The following is a 23,174-nucleotide window of genomic DNA, read 5'->3' as shown; positions in this document are numbered from 1 at the left end:
GCGCCATTAGTAACCAGGGTTACTATGGCGCATTTGTTGGTGGTGCGCCATTAGTAACCTGGGACCAGCTAGATATTTTGGACAGCCACCTACACACTCACTTTCCCCACTTCATTCTCTCCACCTCCTCCTCCAAGCTTGTCTCGGCTGCCTCCTCCTCCTCACCTCATTTGCACCATAGATTCATCCAAATTAAGTGGTTAAATTACCTTTTTTGATAGGTAAGTAAGGGGAAAGCTTTATTTATGTTGTAGATCTACTTTTTTCTCCCTCCAACAACATGCACATGCACTTTTTATGGCCTAGCTAGATCTATGTATGTTTGTGGTGTTGCATATGTTTGTGGTGTTGCATATATGTTTGTGTTTACAGGTACCGGTATTTGAAATGCGATAGTTGCCAATATTTTGCCGGAATGTTGATTCATTTCCGTTTCGGCGAGAATTTTGGCACTATGCATTCTTTTTGGTCCTATTTTTAGGCCAAGTCATGCCAAATTTTTTCTTGGTTCTAAAATATCGTTTTGCTCTACCCCGCAGGCGACCATGGTCCGCACGATGACCGAATGCATCGTCAATAGGTTTTTGAGCTCCGCGAAGGCCGAGATACTTCAAAATAACGAGACAGAGATAAGATGTCCGTGTCGAAGATGAAAGCTGAGGAGCCTTATGGACCCGGATTCCGTACAGGTGCGGGACCACCTGCTCTTGCGTGGTTTCATGGATGGCTATCGGTGGCAAGGTGATGAAGATGATTATGAAGTCGTCCATGGGGGCCGGCCGGCAAGAAATGAGGAAGGGCAGCAAGACAACCACGGCGAGTGCGGGCGAGAAGACGAAAAATCTGCAGGATATGATCACGAAGTAGATGCAGTACACAGTCATCATGTAGAAGATGCCGGACATGATGATGAGGAAGATGCCAGAGCAGACGAAGGGCATGATCATGAAGATGAAGATGCCGGAGCAGACGACGATGGACCATCGATGGGCTGGGTGTAGGACCCTCATATTCAAGAGCTGCTTCTCAAGCAGACGGATAACGCAAAAGCTGCCGCCCGAGAGAAAGCCAAGCTGGATCAACTGGAGATAGACGTGGTTACTCCATTGTATGAAGGATACAGGCCCGAGGATACCCGCTTGAAAGTAACGCTCATGGCTCTGGAGATGAAGGTAAAACATAAAATGACCGACGCATGCTTCGACGAGAACATGTCATTCTGGTACGAACGTCTTCCCAAGGGGAACAAGTGCCCGACCAGTTTCGAGGAGGCAAAGAAAATCGTGTGTCCTCTGGATTTACCGCACGTGAAATACCATGTGTGCATGAACAATTGCATCATTTATCGGGACGAGCACGCGGAGTCTACCATATGTCCGGTGTGCGGCGTCACTCGATACAAGAAGAGGAAGAAAGCTCCTCGAAAAGTGGTGTGGTACTTTCCGATCACTCCTCGTCTGCAGCGGTATTTCGCGGACCCTAAGGTAGCAAAGCTCTTGCATTGGCACGCGGATAGGGAGGAGAAGAAGCAAGAAGATGACGCAAATGATCCGAAGATAAATAAAAAAGACAAGATGCTGAGTCACCCTAAGGATGGGAGCCAGTGGCAAGCGTTGAACTTCGAACACCCAGAATTTGGGAACAATCCAAGGAACATCGTGCTGGGCGCGAGCACCGATGGAGTCAATCCGTTTGGTAGCCAGAGAAGCACACATAGCACCTGGCCTGTGTTTGTGTGGATGTACAACCTCCCCCCTGGTTGTGCATGAAGAGGAAGTACATTCACATGAGTATGCTAATTGAAGGGCCGAAACAACCAGGGAACGACATCAATTTGTATCTGGGGCTGCTGAAAGAGGAGCTAGACACGCTGTGGAAAACGCCAGCCAATACGTGGGATGCCACAGAGAAATAATATTTTCCTATGAGAGCCGCACTGCTCACGACGGTGCACGACTATCTCGGTTACGGATATGTCGCGGGGCAGGTGGTCCACGGATTTTCTGGATGCGTCAGGTGCATGGATGACATAACGTATCGCCAGCTAGATAGAGATCCCGGGTCTTCGAAAACCGTGTTCATGGGACATCGAAGGTGGCTTCACGACGATGACTCATGGAGGAAACGCAAGGATCTGTTCGATGGTGAAACCGAAACCTGAAGACGCCCGCGTACGAGGAGCGGCGAGGAAATAGACGAGCTGTTGAAAAATTGGAAAGATTGCCCACTGTCGGGAAAGAAGCAAAAGGCGCCAGAGCCGGGAAAGAAGCAAAAGGCGCAAGAGCCGCTGCTGAAGGTATGGAAAACGAGGTCTGTTTTTTGGGACTTGCCGTACTGGAAGATCCACCGTGTGCCTCACAGCCTTGATGTCATGCATATCACGAAGAACGTGTGCGAGAGTCTGCTTGGTACCCTGCTCAACATGCCAGAGAGGACCAAAGATGGGCCGAAAGCAAGGGCAGACTTGAAATCAATGGGCATCAGGGAGGAGCTTCACACTAATGATGATGATGATGAGGCGAAGCAGGATACGGAAAGTCGTCGCAAAGGCAAAAAGGCCAAGAAGACTGGAAATGACTTCCCTCCCGCGTGCGTCACTCTAAGTCAGGAGGAGATCGATCAGTTTTTCACCTGCCTCGTAGGAGTAAAACTTCCTTACGGTTACGCGGGGAAGATAAGCAGATACCTAGACTCAGCGAAGCAGAAGTTCAGCGGGATGAAGTCTCACGACTGTCACGTGCTGATGACGCAGATACTTCCAGTTGCAATCCGTGGGATCATGGACGCGCACGTCCATGAAATGCTATTTGGCCTATGCAACTTTTTCGACGTCATCTCTCGGAAGTTGGTTGGCGTGAGGTAACTCAGAAGGCTATAAGAAGAGATCGTGGTGATACTATGCGAGCTTGAGATGTACTTCCCGCCCGCATTCTTCGACGTTATGGTGCATCTGCTGGTCCATATCATGAAGGATATCATCCAACTCGGGCCGACGTTCCTGCACAGCATGATGCCGTTCGAAAGGATGAATGGTGTCATCAAAGGATACGTTCGCAACATGTCACGTCCAGAGGGAAGCATAGCCAGGGGCTTTCTGACCGAAGAGTGCATCTCCTACTGCACGAATTATCTAGGCATCGAGAACCCCGTTGGTCTGCCCGTCAACAGGCACCTCGGCAGGCTCGCTGGATGGGGTCACCGTGAGGGTCGCCGCGAAATGCATGTCGACTTCGAGGGTCGACTCGCCGACTTTGAAAAAGCAAACCTAGTCGCGCTACAACACATAGACGTGGTCGATCCTTGGGTGGTAGAGCACAAAACCTTTATTGAGAAGACGTACAATGACCGAGGCCAACAGAGGACGGACGGAGATATAATCAAAGAGCACAACTCATGTTTCACGCGTTGGTTCAAGCAGAAGCTTTTGTCGTACCCTTTACATGAGGATTCTTCCGCGGAAGAACAACTCATATTCGCCTTGTCATAGGGCGCCAAGCACAACCTGATGACGTATGAGGCGTACGATATCAACGACTACACATTGTACACCGAGGGAAAGGACATGAAGAGCGATGGTTATCAGAACTTTGGGGTAACGATGGAATCCTACACCGGTAACAACAAGGACAGATACTACGGAAGGATCGAGGAGATCTGGGAGCTGAGCTACGTTGGAGAGAAGGTCCCGATGTTCCGTGTCAGATGGGCCAAGAGCGTCCTAAAAGAAGACTGGTATTTCACCACCATGGTTATACCCGAAGCCAAATCCAAGACCGCGGGCGCAAACGTCACCGCGAAAAATGAGCCATGGGTACTGGCTTCCCAAATGGAACAATGCTTCTTCATTACCGACCCGTCAAAGCCCAGTCGTGTTGTCGTGAGGAGAGGCAAAAGGAAGATCATCGGAATGGATGGAGTCGCCAATGAGCAAGACTTCGACAAGTACGGTGACCCGGAGATGGAACATGACGACGACGATGAAGTACCAGCATACACCACAAGAAGAAGCAGGACCACCCTACCTAAAGGACGTCCGTTCAAGAGAAGAACTACATTTACGAAAAATAAGGGCAAGAAGATTGTGAACAGATAGCTAGCTAAGATCGATTGTATTTAAATTGTAGCCTTCATTTCTTGATTGTATTTCGACATATTGAAATGATATTTCTTCTGTTCTAGTGTCCTCATGAATATTTATTTATGTTTATTATGGTATTGAATTTCTAACTCACAAAAAATATTGAATTTGTTAATATTTTTTGAACTCATGAATATTTTTAAATTTCATGGGCACTTTCTGAATTCATGAATATTTTTTCAAATTTGATGATATTTTTTCATATTCAATATGAAAAAATATTGAATATTCATGAGGACACTCGATCTCGATCCCCCTCCATCTCGATCGCTATCCCCCCTCGCCGCCGAGCACCCCCCACCCTCCCCCGCTCCACCGCCGCCGCCGACCCCCCGCACCCTTCCCCGCTCCACCGCCGCCGAGCACCCACCGCACCCTCCCCCGCTCCACCGCCGCCGCCGACCCCCACACCCTCCCCGCTCCACCGCCGCCGACGACCCCTCGCACCCTCCCTTGTCTCCTCACTCGGTTCCCCCTCCCCCCCGAGTGCCATTGCTATACAAAAAAAACGATTACTAATGGCGCACCTCTATGGGGTGCGCCATTGCTATTAAAAACAGATTACTAATGGCGCACCCCTCTGGGATGCGCCATTGCTATACAAAAAAAAGATTTCTAATGGCGCACCGCGTGTGGATGCGCCATTGCTATTAAAAAAATTCTAATGGCGCACCGCTCGGGGGTGCGCCATTGCTAACCCTTCCCCCACTAAAATCCCCAGTCCTTTCTATCTTCCCCATCTCTCTCACCCGCCAGCCCCGACCCCCGACCCGTACTGCGCCGCCGCCGCCCCCGCGCCCCCGCCGCCTCCCCCGCTCCGACCCTCGCGCTCCGTAGTCTCCCCCCCTCCGCCTCTTCTTCCTCGGGGAAGCAGAGCCGAACTCGCCGCTGTAGACGTGCTCGCCCGCCCCTAGTAGACGTGCTCGCCGCTGTAGACGTGCTCGTCGGGGCCTCTCCTCCGACGTCACCGGTGAGCCACCACGCCCTGCCCTCTCCCTCTCTGCTCCTTCCTCCTTGCCCTCTCCCTCTCTGCTCGATCCCCTCTCTTCTCTGTCTTCACCTTCTGTTCTTGCCTATGAGGTGTTTGATTAAATGTCAATTCAAACGATTGATGCAGCCGTGTCCACCGGAGCACCACGACTGCGTCTGCGACCTCATCTCTGCTCCGCCGCCGTCTACGACCTCGTTTGCGACCGCGTCCATCGAGGTGAGTTCTTCCATGGATCATTTTTGTTTCTTTAGTGAACTGGTTGTATCAGTTCTAAACTGTGCTAGTACATGTTTCTTCCCTCACTGTGCTAGTAGCAGTATAGCAAGAACAATGAGGCATTTTTTGTTTTTTTTTCTTATGGAGGTTAATTGTTGGTTGGTAGCAAGCAGATCCATGCTGCTGTTGTACACAATGGTATGATTTTGCTTCATGTTCTCGCGCCACTAGTAGCAGTAGTAAAGACAGAAGATGCTCTGTCTTTCTCATTAGCACTCAGTGTATATGAACAAGTCCAGTTTGTGGTCAATTTATTTACGAAAAAGAGAAGAGGAGGTCTGCCCTTAATTTTGCTGCTGGCACATGGATGGATTTGTATGTACGCAAATAGTTGCAATGTATGTATAATGGCAGGACAAATCTGTATGTATATGTATATGTTTTTGAGCTTCTTCGCCGAAGCTTGTTTGTGTTTTGTTTCTCTGGATGCTTTGGTTCCTTCCAAGTAAAACAAGTATACTTCTCTACTATTAGGAAGTGCTTGATAAGTTTACTCGTTTCTCTGTCAGTAAGTTTTATGCCTACTAAGAACACTTGCAAATGGTCCATATCGGTGCTAAACTGCTAATGCCTGTCAGGCTTGGCTCACTGATGTTGACAGCGTATGATTGCTCTGCTCAGTATCAAGTTAACAAGACTAGTTTATCCTCGCACAAAGTCTGCCAATCTTTATAATCCCTAGTTGCAAGGGGACAAGTTACTGAACTAGCAGTAGATGTGCATATGCCATAGAACTTCTACTGTCCTACTCCTACATGCTCTTTATGTAGCTACAGCCTACAGTCAGCACTATTCTACTGTTGAAATCTTGCTGCCACTTTTAAATATGTAATAGTCATTGGTACCCCAGTTATCTGCTTGATGTATTAGTAGCTTAGAAAATAAAACCATCCACTGTTTTTTTAACCTTTCCCCAGTGTTACTTTTTCTTTACATAAACTGTATGCATGTTGAATTATATACCATGACCAAGTTTTTGGGTGACAGCTAGTTTGACTATTTGTCTTAGAGTTCTGTGTTTCTGGTACCTACGATTTTAGTGCAATACTTTTTTGGTCTGTACTTGCTGGTTAAAGGTGGTTGATGGACAAACAATTAAATCCAATCAATTTTCTCCAGCACTTTTTGGTCTGTACTTGCTGGTTAAAGGTGGTTGATGGACAAACAATTAAATCCAATCAATTTTCTCCAGCACTTTTTGGTCTGTACTTGCTGGTTAAAGGTGGTTGATGGACAAACAATTAATTTTTTGGTCTGTATCATAGCGAAGAAGTTTCAGTAGCCAAGACATGAAGCGGAGAGTATTCATAAAAAAAAATTTAGAGTAGATGGAGCTTCTTTCTTTTAATTCAAACAAACTACTACTATTGATTGTTGTGGTTGCTCAACAAGTTATCTCTCATTTAGAGTAGATGGAGCTTCTATCTTTTTCATCTCGTTTAATAAGTGGCTAATCATTTGCTATCACTTGGCAAAAATGAAAAGAAAGGAAAGAACCGTTGTTTGTAGGCAATGTGATGTGATTTCAATGTGATGTTGACAGTAGTTAATTAAACCTGCTGCTGTTGCTGTTATGCCTGTATTCACTGCTGCTGCTGCTGTACTTGTGATGATGCTACTTGTGATCTTCTGAAATGACCCATTGGCGACTTCATTACGCGGGGATAATGATTTTGCAGGTACCTCAAGAGGCCCTTGAGTTTGCCGGAATGTCGATTAACTTCCGTTTCGGCAAATTCGGGTACTCCATATGTCCTATTTTCAGCAAAGGTCATGCTGAAATTTTCCGTGAATTTTAGCATGACTTTGCTAAAAATAGGACATATGGGGTACTTGTGACTAATGCATGGGCCGGGGTATCTTAGTACATAATTAAGTAGGATCCTCTTTGTTTATTTGCCTGCGTAATCTCACGATTGGAGCTGGGGGCGGCCACGTGTGAGCCATCCACGAGCCGTTGACCTCGCTCCTGTCCTGCCTACCCACCTCCCCTACCTGGCCCTGACTGCCATTAAAGTACCGGCAAGTCGCAAGTTCATACCTCGAAGGCGTCATTCTGGCAAACCCAGATAAGGATAACTTCCTCGTGCCTTACTTTCCTGAGTAAGTCATCCCCTCACCGCCCCGTAACATATGATTTTTTAGATTTCGATCGTTCTTTTTTTTTCTAACATTCCGTGTTTTGTGCAGTGACACACATTGCACACTCATCCTCTTAAGCCCGAAATATTCCATGGCCACGTATTTCGACCTGGACCATCAGTCAAAAAAGACTACACAAATATCAAGAAAGTTCTTGATGATGTTCTCCCCGGCTACGCCAGATCTGGAGGCACCTTCAGCAGGCCAGTTCGTAGGTACGGCAAGCACATCTTCAGCCATAATACGATGTTCTCCTGCATCAAGCAGCCGCCTGGCGGTCAGAAGGATGCCTACTACACCCTCCATCACATGGGGGCGATCGTACGGGACCATAATCACCTTCAGCAGGCCAGTTCGTAGGTACGGCAAGCACATCTTCAGCCACAATACGACGTTCTCCTGCGTCAAGCAGCCGCCTGGCGGTCAGAAGGATGCCTACTACGCCCTCCATCACATGCGGGCGATCGTACGGGACCATAATCACCTTCTGCTACCAAATAATCTCAAAGATTGGGCCGCACGCTTGTCGGCAATCCAGGACGCGGACATCAGACAAGAATTCTTTTGCATTCAGTCGGAGTTTGTGGAAATCATCCATCAAGATGTCCTCCGTACCTCGGGGCAGTTCTATCTCAGACATCAACCGTCCAACAGTGAGATAGAAACAACGCTACAAATGCAGGCTGACAACGCCCGTGATTTCATGACCATCACGAAAGACGGCGGCTTCATCCACGCTCCGGTCCCTGAGTCGAGTCGAAAGTAGTGATGCTATGTAGTTCTGAAATGTCGATTGGCTCATGTTGAAATATTAAACTTTAATGAACTTGTATGTCTCTTTGGTTTGGACAGTCATTCAACTTATATGTAATCGATGCTACTTATTAGTAGGACCATGAACCGTGCTATTAATGTGTTGCTTTTCTTTTCCGATCCTTTTGTTGCATACTTATATATTGCTTATGTATTGTTTGTGAATTGCTACTAACGTTTTGTTTGGCTAGTGTATAGAGATGCCATCACATGTCGTGTACAAGGGTAAGGTTCCCGGAGTCTAGGACGACTGGGAGGAGTGTCGGAGACAGGTTCACCGTTTCAACGATAACAGTTACAAAGGGTACACCACTAGGGCGGAGGCGGAAGCTAGATACGCACGCTATCTAGCGGGAGAGAGGAGGGAGCGGAGGAGGAACCGGATGAAGACCAGTTTCATTGCGATGATGCTAATCGTGATGACCGCAGCTCTCTTCAATGTGATGGTAGTTTAGATGATCGATATCGACTTGTAATGTGAAGACAAACTTGCTACTCGCGGTTTCGAGACTTGTAATGTTCTAACTTTGTTCAGTCTTTTGAATTCGGAGACTAATATGATGAATTATATTCGGAGACTAATCTTCTATTGTATTCGATAACTCTGCTGTTTATATGTTGTGCTGTCTATATTCTGTGCAGTAATATGTTTTGTAACCTGTGCAAATATCAGAAAAGAAAAAAAACCCTAATATTCATACTAGTGGCGCACCACCCAGAACTTTAGTGGCGCACTGCAAAATGCACACTAGTGGCGCATCAGCAACAAGTGCGCCATTAGTAAGCCAGAGACATGGTTAAATATGGCCCCCTGGGAGGCATTCTAATGGCGCACCGTATGGTATACTAATGGCGCACTACATGGTGCGCCATTAGTAATAAAATCTAATGGCATGGTGCTAGTGGCGCACCTGTAGTGCGCCATTAGTAGGCAAAACAGGTGCGCCACTAGCAGGCCTTTTCCTAGTAGTGCCTGGTGGTCACGGTTGTCACCAGGGTGGAGAGAATCGACGACAAGGGCTTGTTAGAGGTGTCGGACAGGGCAACAAGTTTCGGGTGATGACACACTGCTAAAAAACGAGCGTGTTTGGACGCGCGGCTGGGTTAGTAGATGCGCGGAAGCAAGAGAAACCAAATGGACATGGTGCGGGGCCAAAAGGACCACAGTGCTCCCTGGAGTTTCGACAGTGGCGAGCTTCGGTTGACAGTGAACTCTGTGCTCCCAGGTGTTCTGGGCGTCGGGGTAGTGTCTGGGAGGGTCGCCGTGGAGTGGGGGTTCACGTGGTGGTGACGTTTGAGCTTAGGGTGGTCGGGGTTCGCCAGAATTTGACCGAAGATCTCTTGGCCAAAGCAGACGAGCCGGTGGCGTTACGGGCACAGCCTAACGGTGTCCGACAAAACAGGTAGGGGGCTTTTGCACAGGGGCCTAGGGGGTGTTTATAGGGCATGGAGCGTCGGGCGGGCATGCATGGTGGCCACGAGTGGAGGTCGTGGTCGCTCGGGTTTGTGCGCGGTGTGGGCGCGTGCGTCAGATGGCAGTTATGTGAGGTGGGCGTCGACCCTGATGGGTGCGTCCCACCTGGCAGAGAGAGAGAGAGAGAGAGAGAGAGAGAGAGAGAGAGAGAGAGAGAGAGGAGCAGGCTGGCTGGGCTGGCTCGCTTGGTCCTTTTTTTCTTTTCTTAAATTGGATTTGATTTTTCTCCAAACTACAAACTTTCTCTAAATGCCTTTCGAAATATTTCTAGTTTGGTGAACATTTTCTTTGTGGTTTTTGACCAACTATTTTTGTCAATTCCTATTGGGCCCTTCTGTAAAGTATTTCTATTTATTTTTTGCTTTTATTCTTTTAACCAGGTTTTACTTATAGTTTAAATTGCGCGTATTTAAACTATTTTCAAACCCTTGATCAAGCAATAAAAATAGTGCAAATATTTATCTTAGAAGATTTATCTCCTGCCCTTATGCATTGTTTGACAAAACTTTTATTTAGAGAAACTTTCATGGCCATTAATTAAACTTTCAAATGGATTAGGGTTTAAGAATTGGTCATGTTTATTTCAAGAACCAAATATGCAACAAAATCATGGGTGCAATGCATCTAAATGCACACCCTAAATTTAGAGAAAATTTGGGATGTGACACGGCCGCTGGTCTTGTGCAGGATGGCGTGCTGGAAGCGGTCGTCGAGGCTGCGCAGGACGTTGTGGACGAGATCATGATCCTTGACACGGTGAACGATGTCCCGAAGAGTGTCGGCGATCTACTTGAGCTTGGAGGTGTAGTTGACGACGGAGTGGTCTCCTTGGATGAAGCTATGAAACTCATCGAGGAGGTATGTGATGTTGGCGTCCCGGTTGCTGCGGAAGAGGTAGCAAAGGTAGCGCTAGAGCATGTACGTCGTGTCCTTGTGCTCCTCGATGATCTCCAAGGTCAAGGGAGTAGTGGTGGCGTTGTACTAGGAAAGGATGGTGAAGTCGCTGAGGGTCCAACCAGAGGAGGCCTGCGACGGCGGGCCGTCGACGTGAGCGCGGCAAGGAACTGGCGACACCATAGTCCATATTTGTCCTTCTCAAAATTGAGAGTGGCCAGGACGTGATCGCGGATGCGAAGTCCCTGGATTTGGGGAGTGGGTAGAGTCCGTGTTGCGATGGGGAGGCCGAACTCCTTGTCAGAATCTGAGCCACCGGAGGAGAGGGAGGAAGATGAGCTCATTGTTGCAAGGAAGCAGGTGGGGCAGCCGAGGAATAGGATCTAGAAAATTGATACCATGTTAGAATCGGATGGGACAGAAGGAAGGGAGGGATTCGTGCAACCCTTCGTATCTCATTGATTGGGTGTTTACACAATATATATCTGTACGTGGGCTTATCATACTCACAGAAAACTAGCCTTATGACTCAGTCCTAACACACAGACGTGAACAGACACACATGTTCCCTAACACATGCGTGTGTGCTAGATGTTCCGAGTCTGTTGTATGTGATTTACCATGTCAGTAATCTTCTGATGATGCTAATTTGGATTAGGTTTAAAAGAAATCTGGCTAATTACCTAACCATGTTATGAATCACTCCAAATTTGTATAACAAGATTAACCAATTTTATCCTTATGCATGTTGACAAGAACAAGATACGCCATTGGCGTGCTTTACAACAGATGGAACTTGGGCTATTCTTATGTTTAGCCTACGGTTATGAAAGTTCAGAAATTACATGGTTATGCCCTTTTAGTCGGGTTTTTAAAGTGGATGCAAAAAAAAGACCCACTAATTATTGTGATGGACAAACCATATGGTGGGACCCGGCGGCGGCAATATTCGCAGAATGTTTGGACACTAGTACTTCAATAGGGAAGGTCGTTTATAAGCATTGTTATAGATCTTGTAATCAAGTGGCTCATATGCTAGCTCATTTTAGTTACTGTAATAAGACTTCATTTAGTTGGTTGGACGAGCCCCCTGACTTTATTGTCAGTAAGCTCGTAGACGATGTAAACATTATTTAAGTTTTAATAAAGCTAGCCATGATGGCCTTCCCTAAAAAAATTATTGGAGTACTCAAAGCTCGGATTATACAAGGAAGAGCTCTTGGTATCCTGTTCTTGCTTTTATAGCTTCTAAACTGTAAAAAAATGGAAGCTCAAAATGCACGGATCAAGGGCTTCAAGTATCTCTGCCAAAAAAAAGGGAAAAGGAGAGCTCCAGTGTTCTGGTCATTTCTTTAGACTCGTACATATTGCATGCATTGAACCATATATATCTTGGATTCGCTCATGAAATTACACCACACATCCTTGATTGTAAAATAAATAAAAAGACTAGGTAACTACTTCATCTAGCGCTGTGTGCTATTTTCTCGCGACGACCACTGCAAACAACCTGCAATACGATTGTCAGCGCAAATCCGACTCCGAAGCCTACACCAACAAAAAGCCATAACATGATATCCTCAAATGTTGATCCTTCTCGCACAGGAGGTGGCAGTGACGAAGATGGCGAAGTCACGAATGTAAGGTTACATTTCACAAGAAGTGGGCATCCGTACAACCCTTTGTTTCCGCCCTGGAACGAGCTGCTGGTGAATGTGGAAAACTGGCTGCCCGAAGGTATCCTCCCACTGAGATCATTATAGGAGAGGTTGAGCCACGCGAGTGTGGTCACTGTTGCTAGCTCCTGCGGGATCTCCCCTACAAGATGGTTCCACGACAGGTCCAGTGACTCGATCCGGGCCAACTGGCCGAGCTCGCGTGGGATGTTGCCACCAAAGGCATTGCGAGACAAGTTTACAACATGCAGGGACGACAGGTTGCTGATTGACCTCGGGATGAAGCCACTGAACCGGTTGCTAGACAGGTCAATCACCACCAGGTCAGTACTGACTTTTGACACCCTCATGTATTGTTGTTTCATGGCCACATCAACCGCCACCAGATAAGAAATAAATCCTTCTTTCGCAGACACTGTAGTATAATCATCATATTCTGCAATCGTTCTGTTCGGATCCCAAACCATGGACTTGAAACTCTTGAAGAAATCTGGTGCTAGATCGCCATTGAAGCGATTTCCTGCAAGGTCAATGATTCGTACACGGGAAAAGTAATCGGCACTCGAGTTCTTCTCCACAAGAGGAGAGATGCTCACGGGGCCATGAAAATTGTTGTTTCTCAAGATAATTAGTCGGAGTTGCGGTAGCTGACCCATCCATATAGGGAAAGAGTCTGTGAAATGGTTCCCACCAATGTCAAGAGCTATCAAATATTGGCACCGAGCCAACGATCTCGGGAGGCGCCCCTGGATATGATTCCCATGTAAATCTATCAGCTGCAACTGACATGATTCGCTAGTCTTGTCAGGCCATGTTCCGTCAAGATGATTTCCCCTCAAGTTCAACATAATGAGTTGACCGCAACCTTTCAACAAATAAGGTGGCACCGATCCGCTGAGATTATTGCCGGATAGGTCTAGCATTCTGAGAGCATACTGCTCACGACATTCTGAGTAGGGGATAGGCCCACTCAGTTCATTGTTCGCAAGGTTGACAGAGTAGGTCGTGAGCCCGGACCGTTCGAGGAGGGGGTTTATTTGGATGAAGCGGAGGAAACTACTCTGGGGGATGGACGAGAATTTGTTGTTGGAGTAATCAAGACGATCCCCATTGGAAGGGAAAGGCACGGCGCCACGGAGCATATTGAAGCTAAGATCGATGTACATTATATTAACATAGTGCGGCGGCCGGCCTACTGTGGTGAAGAGGTTGTGCGACAGGTTCAAGGAGCTCATGTTTCTCCAAATCCATTGAGGTATCTCCCCTTGAATTTGATTGCAAGAGAGATCCAAATCCCCTAGTTCTGGTAGATATCTAAGGACTTGGGGCAACCTTGTTAGGTTACAATATGCTAGATTCAAGCTAGTAATACTGTTGTTACTAGCATCAATTTTACTACCATCCCCGGAAGCAGATAACAAGGGATTATAGGATGCTGATATCATAGTAAGGTTCTTTAGCCTCACGAATGGGTTTAGATCCAAGGTGCCCGTGAAATTGTTGTGGTCAAGTTGCAGGATCTGAAGTGCAGTGAGATACGCAAATGAAGTTGGAATTGCACCTGTTAACTGATTGCTGCTCAAGTCAACGTAAGTCAGTGTAGCTGATGGATTCTGGAATTCCTCGATAGCACCAGAGAGTCTGTTCATGTTGAGGCACAATCTCTGCAATGTTGGCTGAGTGAAGAAGGATGCTGGTACCGTCCCCCAGAATGAATTATTGCTTAGATCCACCTCTGTGAGGTATGGGAATATATGTGCATCAAGAGGAACCGGCCCTGTGTAAGAAAATTGCTTGTATTAGTCATAAAACTGGTTAGACAAGGAGTGTGTACATTTGGATCTATGTCATAATTAATTTGCAACTCATTGGCATGCTCTAACAAAAAGAAGACCATGCAAAGAGAACATGGAATATTTGTCTACGTGTGCGTCCTATGTGGTTGCTAAATTCCTGGGATTTTGCTCTATATCATGTTATATTTGAACAAACAAAGGATACATATTTCCTAAAATATAATATTATCTATAAATAATTGTAAAATACACCATGTGATAAAGCACAAGCTTTGTAGGAGAAATGCCTAAGGACCAATACTCTAAAATTATGCTGACATACTTTAAACCTGGATGCTCTTCTATAGGTCAGAGTATTTGGCATATAGCACTGGCAATTTTCCGGAAATTTACCCACAACAGTTTGTTTGCGCAATTCTTGTAAGAAAATGGAGAAGGGCACCTGCTCGGCCTCTATGTCCAAAGATGCACACATCCCATATTTTTACAATGTCTTGGAAGTTATTTTTTTTTACAAAGTACTAAGTAACAAGCTCAGGATACCCTAAAGCTCAAGTAGAACATGCTATATAGTTAAACCGGCCATCCTTTTGGGACATAAGCCCCATACATTTGGATTTCGCTACAAACCGAACGCCGGATTTTTCAGCATGGCAAATCAAATGCTTGGCTTGACAAATTATTTTGCCACGGGGATGATAATTTCCTTCAGCAAGCTTGGCAAATCCTTGCAATGCTCAGTTTTTATTTTTTGCCAGGTTTTGCCATGCTTACTTAAGGAAATTGTTATCCTTTCGAGAACATATCCATGGCGTTTGGTTTGCTATGCTTAAAAATAGATTTTAGTCACCATAATATTTGAAAGCAATATGCCCAAGGACATATGGAATCCAACAGGCCCACGTGGCTACCTTTCACAATTTTTGGTAGGCATATGATTTAGCCATTCTGCTATCACAAATCGAGGAGTAAATACTTCTTTTTGCGAGTAAGTACAGACTTACCCGTGAGTTTGTTGCTGCCGAGCAGTACGACTTCCAGCGCTGTGAGGTTCCTAATGGAGTCAGGGACGGCCCCAGCGAGGTTCCGCGACGCGAGGTTGAGTGCCGTGACCATCCCGGTGACGTTGTTGCAGCCAACGCCCTCCCATCGGCAGCAATCCGTGCCCTCTCTCCACGACGGCAGCGTCGTGGTGGCCGGCCCAGAGGTGGCGCTGCCGGTGAAGAAGAGGAAACGCTTCACGGCGAGGAGCGCCGCGGCCTGATCCCCGCGGCATCGTGCGGTACCGGCGTCTGCTGACATGGCATGGGAACGGTGTGCCAGTAGCTGGATCTCTACAAGCAAACCTAAGGTCATCACTTGTAGCAAGAACGAAGTTTGATGAGTAGTCGTGCGAGGCATTGCAGCTGGCAAATCTAGGAGAAGACGAGATGTACTATCATGTTCATGTATGCTACTTCCCTGTCTATGTATATGTATAAGGTCTGAAGGTGGGTGGAAACGAACATGCAAGTTGAGAGCACACTGCATTCTGAGCCGCTGTTTTCCTCTACTCCGGTTTATCTGCAGTATGAACCGCAAAAATGTCTTTGCCGTGGCCCCATGTTTGTGTTAACAATTGTATCTTGACGTGGAAAATTAGTCTCCGCTCCGTGTCTCATTCGTGACTTCGACTCGAGTCTTCAAAGGCTGCTGCTTCGTCCGATAATTTGACTGACGGGAAAAGCTAGTCAAGTATAAACGACAACCCGTCCAGCCATGTGTAGACCACGTAGTCTTCTTTCTACGAAGCTACCGCGTGTTTCCGTTCATCGATCTCATCGAATACAACCGTGAAGGGCAGATAGCTCACGCGGGGACGGCCGGCAAACACACAGAAGAGACGTCCCAGCCCAGGAATGAAATGGACAAATGAATAAATATTAGGTCCTTACAACCCTTTGTGCCGAATTACATCGGCGCCTCCGCCATCTTCCATGATCGCCGGACTGCCCACCGGACAAAAGGTTCATGAAGCCTTGAAACCTAGAGTAGAAGACACAACATCACGTCGATGTGCTTCAGAGACCTCGGATGTGGCATTACTCCTATATAAAAGATGTTAGAGCACCTCCAACAGCCTTTGTATGTTGGATTACTAAAAACAAGTTACTACCGCCAGCACTTAGAGGGGGAATCTACGACGGTTCGACCCGGAGGGAATTTTGTGATAGGTTGGACTCAAACTTTGTTTTAGAATATTCCTATGGGCTAACCTATCACAATCAGGTGCAAAGTCCATTGGTCAAAGGTCGTCCGGTGAAAGTGAAAGGGACACTTTCCTGGTCAACGGGGCTAGGGTTAGACTAGTCCAGGGTCTTCGGGGGCTAGCAATCCCACCAAATCTTGCGTTGGGTCCTCATACAAGTCTGAGAGTGTGATGGGAGGTGCAAACACTCAACACGCAGCTCCGAGTGTGACCGCCTTCACAGACGGCGCTGCCGCCAGCACTTAGAGGGGGAAGCGGCCACGTCGGATCAACCCGGAGGGAATCTCGTGGTGGGTTAGGCCCAAACTTTGTTCTGAAATGTTTCTATGGGCTGACCTTATCACAACAAGGTGGAAAAGTCCATTGGTCCAAGGTCGTCCGCTGAAAGTTAAAGGGGGTAGCTTTCCGGGTCAACCAGGCTAGGGTTAGGCCGGTCCGGGGTCTTCGGGAGTAGATATGCCACCAAAACAACGCATTGGGTCCTCATACGTACATGTCCTAAAGTGTGGCGGTAGGTTCAAACACCCAACACACAACTTTGAAGTGTGACCCCCTACACGAACGACGATAACACCGAAGTAACATTCGACAGTTTGTTGCTGTATGAATATTTCAAAACAGTTAGAACGCAATCAAATCCTAAAAAAATTACACAGTGCAGACACATGTGATATAAGTTGTGCGGTAATTTTTCATAGTTTTTAGAGATGCAGTATCTGAAATAATCCCTCTTTACAGATTGTTGTTTGCAAGTGTGGTGGTGGTGTGGGGATTGTTGTTTGCAAGTGTGGTGGTTTGTGTGTGTGTGTGGGGGGGGGGGGTCTTCGGAGGTTAGCAATCCCACCAAATTTTGCATTGGGTCCTGTTATTGAAGGAAATATGCCCTAGAGGTAATAATGAGGTTGTTATATATATTTCCTCATATCATGATAAATGTTTATTATTCATGCTATTATTGTATTAACCGGAAACATGATACATATGTGAATACATAGACAAAACAAAGTGTCCCTAGTATGCCTCTACTAGACTAGCTCGTTAATCAAAGATGGTAGCACTAGTAGAAAAGAGGGCTTTGGTTCAGGCCGGGTCAGCCCATTAGTCCCGGTTCAGTCCAGAACCGGGACCCATGGGGGCACTGGTCCCGGTTCGTGAGGCCAGGGGCCTGCCGGGCCTCGTGGGGGCATTGGTCCCGGTTCGTCTGGCTCCTTTGGTCCCAGTTGGTGGGACGAACCGGGACCAATGGGCCTCGCTCCTGGCCCACCACCATTGGTCCCGGTTGGTGGCTTGAACCGGGACCACAGGCTGCCCTTTAGTCCCGGTTCATGCCACGAACCGGGACCAATGAGGTGCCTATATATACCCCTCGCCCGCGAGCAGAGCACTGGAGTGCTCTGTTTTTCTCTGGCCGGCGAGGGGAGGGCTTTGTGGTGCTCTACCTCACCTCCTATGCAATGAGGTGTTCGATGAAATGCCCGAGCCACACTAGTTAAGCTTTCTCGTCTCGAAGCTCGACCTCAAAGCTCCATTTTCTTCGAGATTTGTCTAGGTTTAGCGGCCCGTCACGTCCCATTCCCGTCTTCACCGCCGTCGATCGCCCGCGCCGATCTCGTCGCCGGCACCACCGTGGTGAGCCTCTTGTTCTTATCTTCTTTCTGAAAGAAAAAAATCTTACTTTAGATAGATACTTGTCTAATTTTCTTACTATTTTGTTTCTTGTTATTATATAGTGCGATGGTTTTGGTATCCGCCCCCGTCGGCCCTCGTCCTGTCTATGATTCTGATGTGGTATATATTATCTTTATAACTATTGGTTCATTTATTGTTTATGAAAATTATGCCGACCAACGTGACATAGATTTTATTTATCTAGGAGGTATGTGAACCGGAAATTCCAACCGACCCTATTGTCGAGAGGTTAAATTTAGTTGAAGAAGAAAACAATTTCTTGAAGGAAAAAATAAAAAAAATTGAGGAGGAGAAGATGATATTGGAGTTGCATGTTGCGGATGTCGTCGATGATCACAAGATCAAGATGGATGCAATGCGCTTGAAGATTAAAAAGATTAGAAAATATGCCATTCATACCGAGGCTTGGTATCATTATGCCGTTGGATCAATTGTTACCTTGGTTGCGATTATGATCGCATTTGTTTTCGCATTGAAATGTTTTACATAGTTTCAATGTATGGTTTAATTAATTAGATGCTCTGGAGAGCTATATGTTGTTAGATGAGAACTATGTATGTACTTTGGTTTTAATGTGATGATGAACTTGTATTAATTTGGTCACTTAATTATCTGTTCATGATGTTCTGTAATGGTTTTTGACACCCTTAATTATATATAATCCACGCAGATGAACCGGCAATGGATGTATGGTGACAGACACACCTCCGAGTACATTAAGGGCGTGCATGATTTTCTCGAAGTGGCTGAGGCAAACAAGCAGAATGGTTTTATGTGTTGTCCATGCCCTAAATGTGGGAATATGAAGTCTTACTCTGACCGGAAAATCCTTCACACCCACGTGCTTTACAAGGGCTTCATGCCACACTATAATGTTTGGACGAGGCACGGAGAAATAGGGGTTATGATGAAAGACGGCGAAGAAGAAGAGGACGATGACAAATAGTGCCCTCTGAATACGGTGATGCTGCAACGGGGGAAGCTGCTGAAGATCAAGAGGAACCAGACGATGTGCCCAATGATGCTGCAACGGGGGAAGCTGCTGAAGATCAAGAGGAACCAGTGCCCGATGATGATGATCTCCGCCAGGTCATTGTCGATGCAAGGACGCAATCACTACAGGAATCAGCTATTTTGCCGTCTGCCACGGTGGACGGCAAAGGCATGAACGGCGGACGGCAAAGGCCTTTGCCGTCCGCCGCGGACGGCAAAAGGCTCCGGCAAAGTAGGCTACGGTAAACAGCTACTTTGCCGTCTGCTTCCTGGCGGCTGACGGCAAAGGCCCGTTGCCGTCTGCCGCGGACGGCAAAGAGAGCGGACGGCAATAATTGCGTTGTCAGTCCGTTAAGTGGCTAACGGCAGGCCTTTGCCGTCCGCGGCAGACGGCAAACTGTCTAGTGTCTTTGCCGTCCGCCTTATGATGTCATCTACACGTCACTACATGGCAGGCCTTTGCCGTCCGCTGCTGACGGCAAAATTGTTTACTCTTTGCCGTCTGCCAGTGTAGGCAAACTGACCAAATGGGTCAGCTCCCAGGAAGCACAGCTGGATGCCACGTGGCTTCTTTGCCGTCCGCGGCAGACGGCAAAGAGCCCGTTGCCGTCGGTGGCAGACGGCAAAGAGCCTGCATATTGGCTCTTTTTTCTGTTTTTCATTAAATCCAACAATTTTCACAGCAAATATATATGACATATATAGATATATTTCACAAGGCAACTACAGAGCAAACATATAAGATATCCAACACATAACTTCATCATACATGCATAGTTCCATCCAACCATACCAAGTTCCATTCATAGTTCCATCATACATAGCAAGTTCAACATAGAGGCATCCAACCATATATATTACAATAGTTTCATCCAACGATACATGCATAGTTCAACGATACAAAAGAAACAGAGAAAGGGATAAAGAGCACTCCATCTATGCAAGCTTTCGTCAAGTGAATGAAATCTGCAAAATGAAAAATAAGAAAGTTAGAAATATGTGACTAGAATAAGAAGACTAGAACAAGAAGAGTAGAACAAGAAGAAGACTAGAACAAGAAGACTAGAACAAGAAGAAGACTAGAACAAGAAGAGTATGTCATTTATGAGCTAACTTACGTGAAATGGATCATATATGAGCTAACTAAGTTGAAATGGGTCGTGTATGAGCTAGCTAAGGTGAAATGGATCATTTATGAGCTAACTTAGTTGAAATGGGTCGTTTATGAGCTAACTAAGGTCAAATGGATCGTTTTTGAGGTAACTAAGGTGAAATGGATCGCTTTTTAGCTAACTTAGGTGAAATGGATCATTTATGAGCTAACTTAGTTGAAATGGATCGTTTTTGAGCTAACTTAGGTGAAATGGATCATTTATGAGCTAATTTAGTTGAAATGGATCTTTTTGAGCTAACTTAGGTGAAATGGATCATTTAAGAGCTAATTTAGGTGAAATGGATCGTTTTTTAGCTAACTTGGTGAAATGGATCGTTTATGAGCTAAATTAGTTGAAATGGATCGTTTATGAGATAACCTAGGTAAGTTGGGTCATTTTGGAGTTAACCTAGGTGAAATGGGCCATTTTAAAGCTAACGTAGGTAAAATAGATCATTTAGGAGCTAATCTAGGTAAAATGGGTCATTTTTGAGCTAACTTGGATGAACTGCATCATTTATAAGCTAACCTAGGTAAAATGGGTCATTTTGGAGGAAAAGAAGCTAACTCTAGGTCATTATGGTAAGCATATTGGAGGAAATAAAGCTAAGTCTAGGTCTTTATGCATTTGTTAAGCAAAACACTAGAGAAACTTACCGTGATCAGGGAGGTGTAGGAGCGGGCTGGCTAGTGCCGCTACCTGGAGAAGGATCGTGCGATGCGTTTCTGGAGTTAAGCTGCACCAAAGATCATTTCCAATGTCTCGTTAGCATTATGACACTCAAATGTTAAGACTAGCAAGTAATGTCCATTCAAATTAAACTCACCGTGCTCCCAGGAGCAATCACTGGCATCGGCGGAGTGGTCTGACCGGACTTCTCGCACACAGACTGCACATTTGGTTTTCACAACAGAGTCATACTAGTTAGTAATGAGACTCAAATGTTAAGACTAGCAAGTAATCTGCAGAAGAAACTTACCACAAGGAGCTCGTACATGGCCCTTGCCTGCATGTCATTCCGTGCCCTCTCCTCCTCCATCATTTTTCTCGTCCTCTCCTCCATCTCCCGCTGCCTCTCCGCCGCCTCCGCCAGAAGTTTCTCCGTTCTATCTCTCTCAGTCTGTATAGCAGCCTGCAACACCACTCACATGACCTTTTTTAATCATTGATGGAAGCGCACACAATGTAATGGAGAAAGATAACTGAGTACGTATCACTAACCTTGATGGTGAGTTGCACTGGCCGTTCACGAGGCCTTATCTCAGGAGCGGAGCTCGACTGGCGCGCCTTGATCTCCGGGAGAGTGCTAGGACAACGGATTAGTCCATCTCCAATGGCTATGGAGCCATGGGACCTCCCGCCACCAGATATCATCACCAGCTCTGGATCAATGGGACCCTGGCTCGGGTTAAAGTCCTCCCCTTTCCTCGCCTTCCCCTCATCTCTATATCTCACGAGCTTGTTGTGGGAGGAGATGTTGGTGAAGTTGTTTGCATCATCGAGGTCAGACTGAGAGAAAGCCTTGACTTTCTTGAAAGAGGCAGTGTGGGCCATGGCATACAGGTCGTACACCTCTGGCACCTTATCCACCTTATTGTGGCGTGCCTGAAAGAGAGAAACAATGTAAATTAGTAATTAAAGGGCTCAAGCTAGCATGATGAATGAATTGCATGAATCATGAAGCAAACCACATACCCAGTTGCGCCCGAACTGATATAAGTTGGAGCTGCCTTGATGGTGTGGCACACCTTCCATCTGGGCACGTTTGTCCTTGGCCTCGTTGTGGAGGGCTAGCCATTCTTTTGAGCACCACTCATTGATCAACACCTCCCAACAATCCATCCGATCCGCACACCATCTCGGAGGCGCCTAAGTTAGCAAATAGAAACTTGAGCGCTACGGCTAAGAATTACTAAATGAAGGAACTTAAGTAGAAGGCCTTAAGAATTACCTTCATGTACTGCTCCTTACTCAGGAACTTATCGCGGCACGCCGGCTTGGTCTTCTTGATACCACGCAAGGCGTAGTAGTCTCGAACAGCCTGCACCCGAGCCTCGTGCCATAAGTTCTGTAGTAGGCGCTTGCAGACGTTCTCGATAACATGTGCCGCGTCCTCCTCGTATCCCTCCTCACACCTGTAGAATGTCTGCAATCAAATGAGACAATATTGATTAGTACAATTAATAACTAGCTGGTTGAAGATTTTTAAATGTGTAAAGGAGAAATTACCCAGAACTTTCTGATCACCATGTCTGCCCTCGTGTCGCACACGACACCGTCAATAATCTCATCCGGCGGGGCCGGGGCAGCCACGTAGTGCTCCCAGCTCAATTCAAGCTCTGGAAGCCGACCCTCACCAGGCAACGTGACAAACCCCGGGAAGTTTTGCCGGCAAAGAACTCCAAGGACGGAGTTGGGCCGGCGGACACTATGATGGTGGTCCCAACCCCTGCAGCATGACAAGGCCAACGCATTAGTTATTTGAAGAAACGTGAATGCAGAAGGTACAAAAATATTAAATGCACTTACGTACCTCTCCCCATCAGGGAAAATCAACCACCTCTGCTCGCGGTTCGCCGGCACGGACGGGAGCCGAGTAGCACCACGCTGGTAGACGGTGCCCCCCTCCTCCTCAATATCAGTCGGCTCCCCGCCATCATCAGCATGGCCACTCGGCTCCTCGGGCTGATCCGGCCAGGTACCCCATCCGGACGTGTGCTCCTCCGGGGTCTCGCGGGCCGAACTCTCGTGGGCCGAAGGCCAGTCGACCCGAGGCTCATGGGCCCAAGACCCGTGGACCGGAGGCTCATGGACCGGAGTCCGTGTAGCCTCCTCCTCGGACGAGTCCACCCTAGCAGTCACGTGTTCGGGTGAAACAGCTGGGGGTGGC

The 23,174-nt window shown here is 46.9% G+C and overlaps 1 protein-coding gene across 1 annotated transcript; it reads right to left on the bottom strand.

The window, feature by feature from the left end:
- Positions 1-12,039: 12,039 nt before the first annotated feature.
- On the bottom strand, positions 12,040-15,745 carry LOC123494379 (receptor like protein 22-like). Its single transcript, XM_045230111.2, has 2 exons — positions 15,205-15,745; positions 12,040-14,181 (listed from the first exon to the last, which is right to left on the bottom strand). Exons 1-2 carry the CDS (start codon positions 15,728-15,730, stop codon positions 12,191-12,193), a joined length of 2,517 nt encoding a protein of 838 aa, XP_045086046.1. The 5' UTR covers positions 15,731-15,745; the 3' UTR covers positions 12,040-12,190.
- Positions 15,746-23,174: the final 7,429 nt, after the last annotated feature.

This window comes from Aegilops tauschii, chromosome 6, assembly GCF_002575655.3.
Source record: "Aegilops tauschii subsp. strangulata cultivar AL8/78 chromosome 6, Aet v6.0, whole genome shotgun sequence".
Taxonomy (NCBI): domain Eukaryota; kingdom Viridiplantae; phylum Streptophyta; class Magnoliopsida; order Poales; family Poaceae; genus Aegilops; species Aegilops tauschii.
This window is presented reverse-complemented; position numbering and strand designations above follow the sequence as displayed.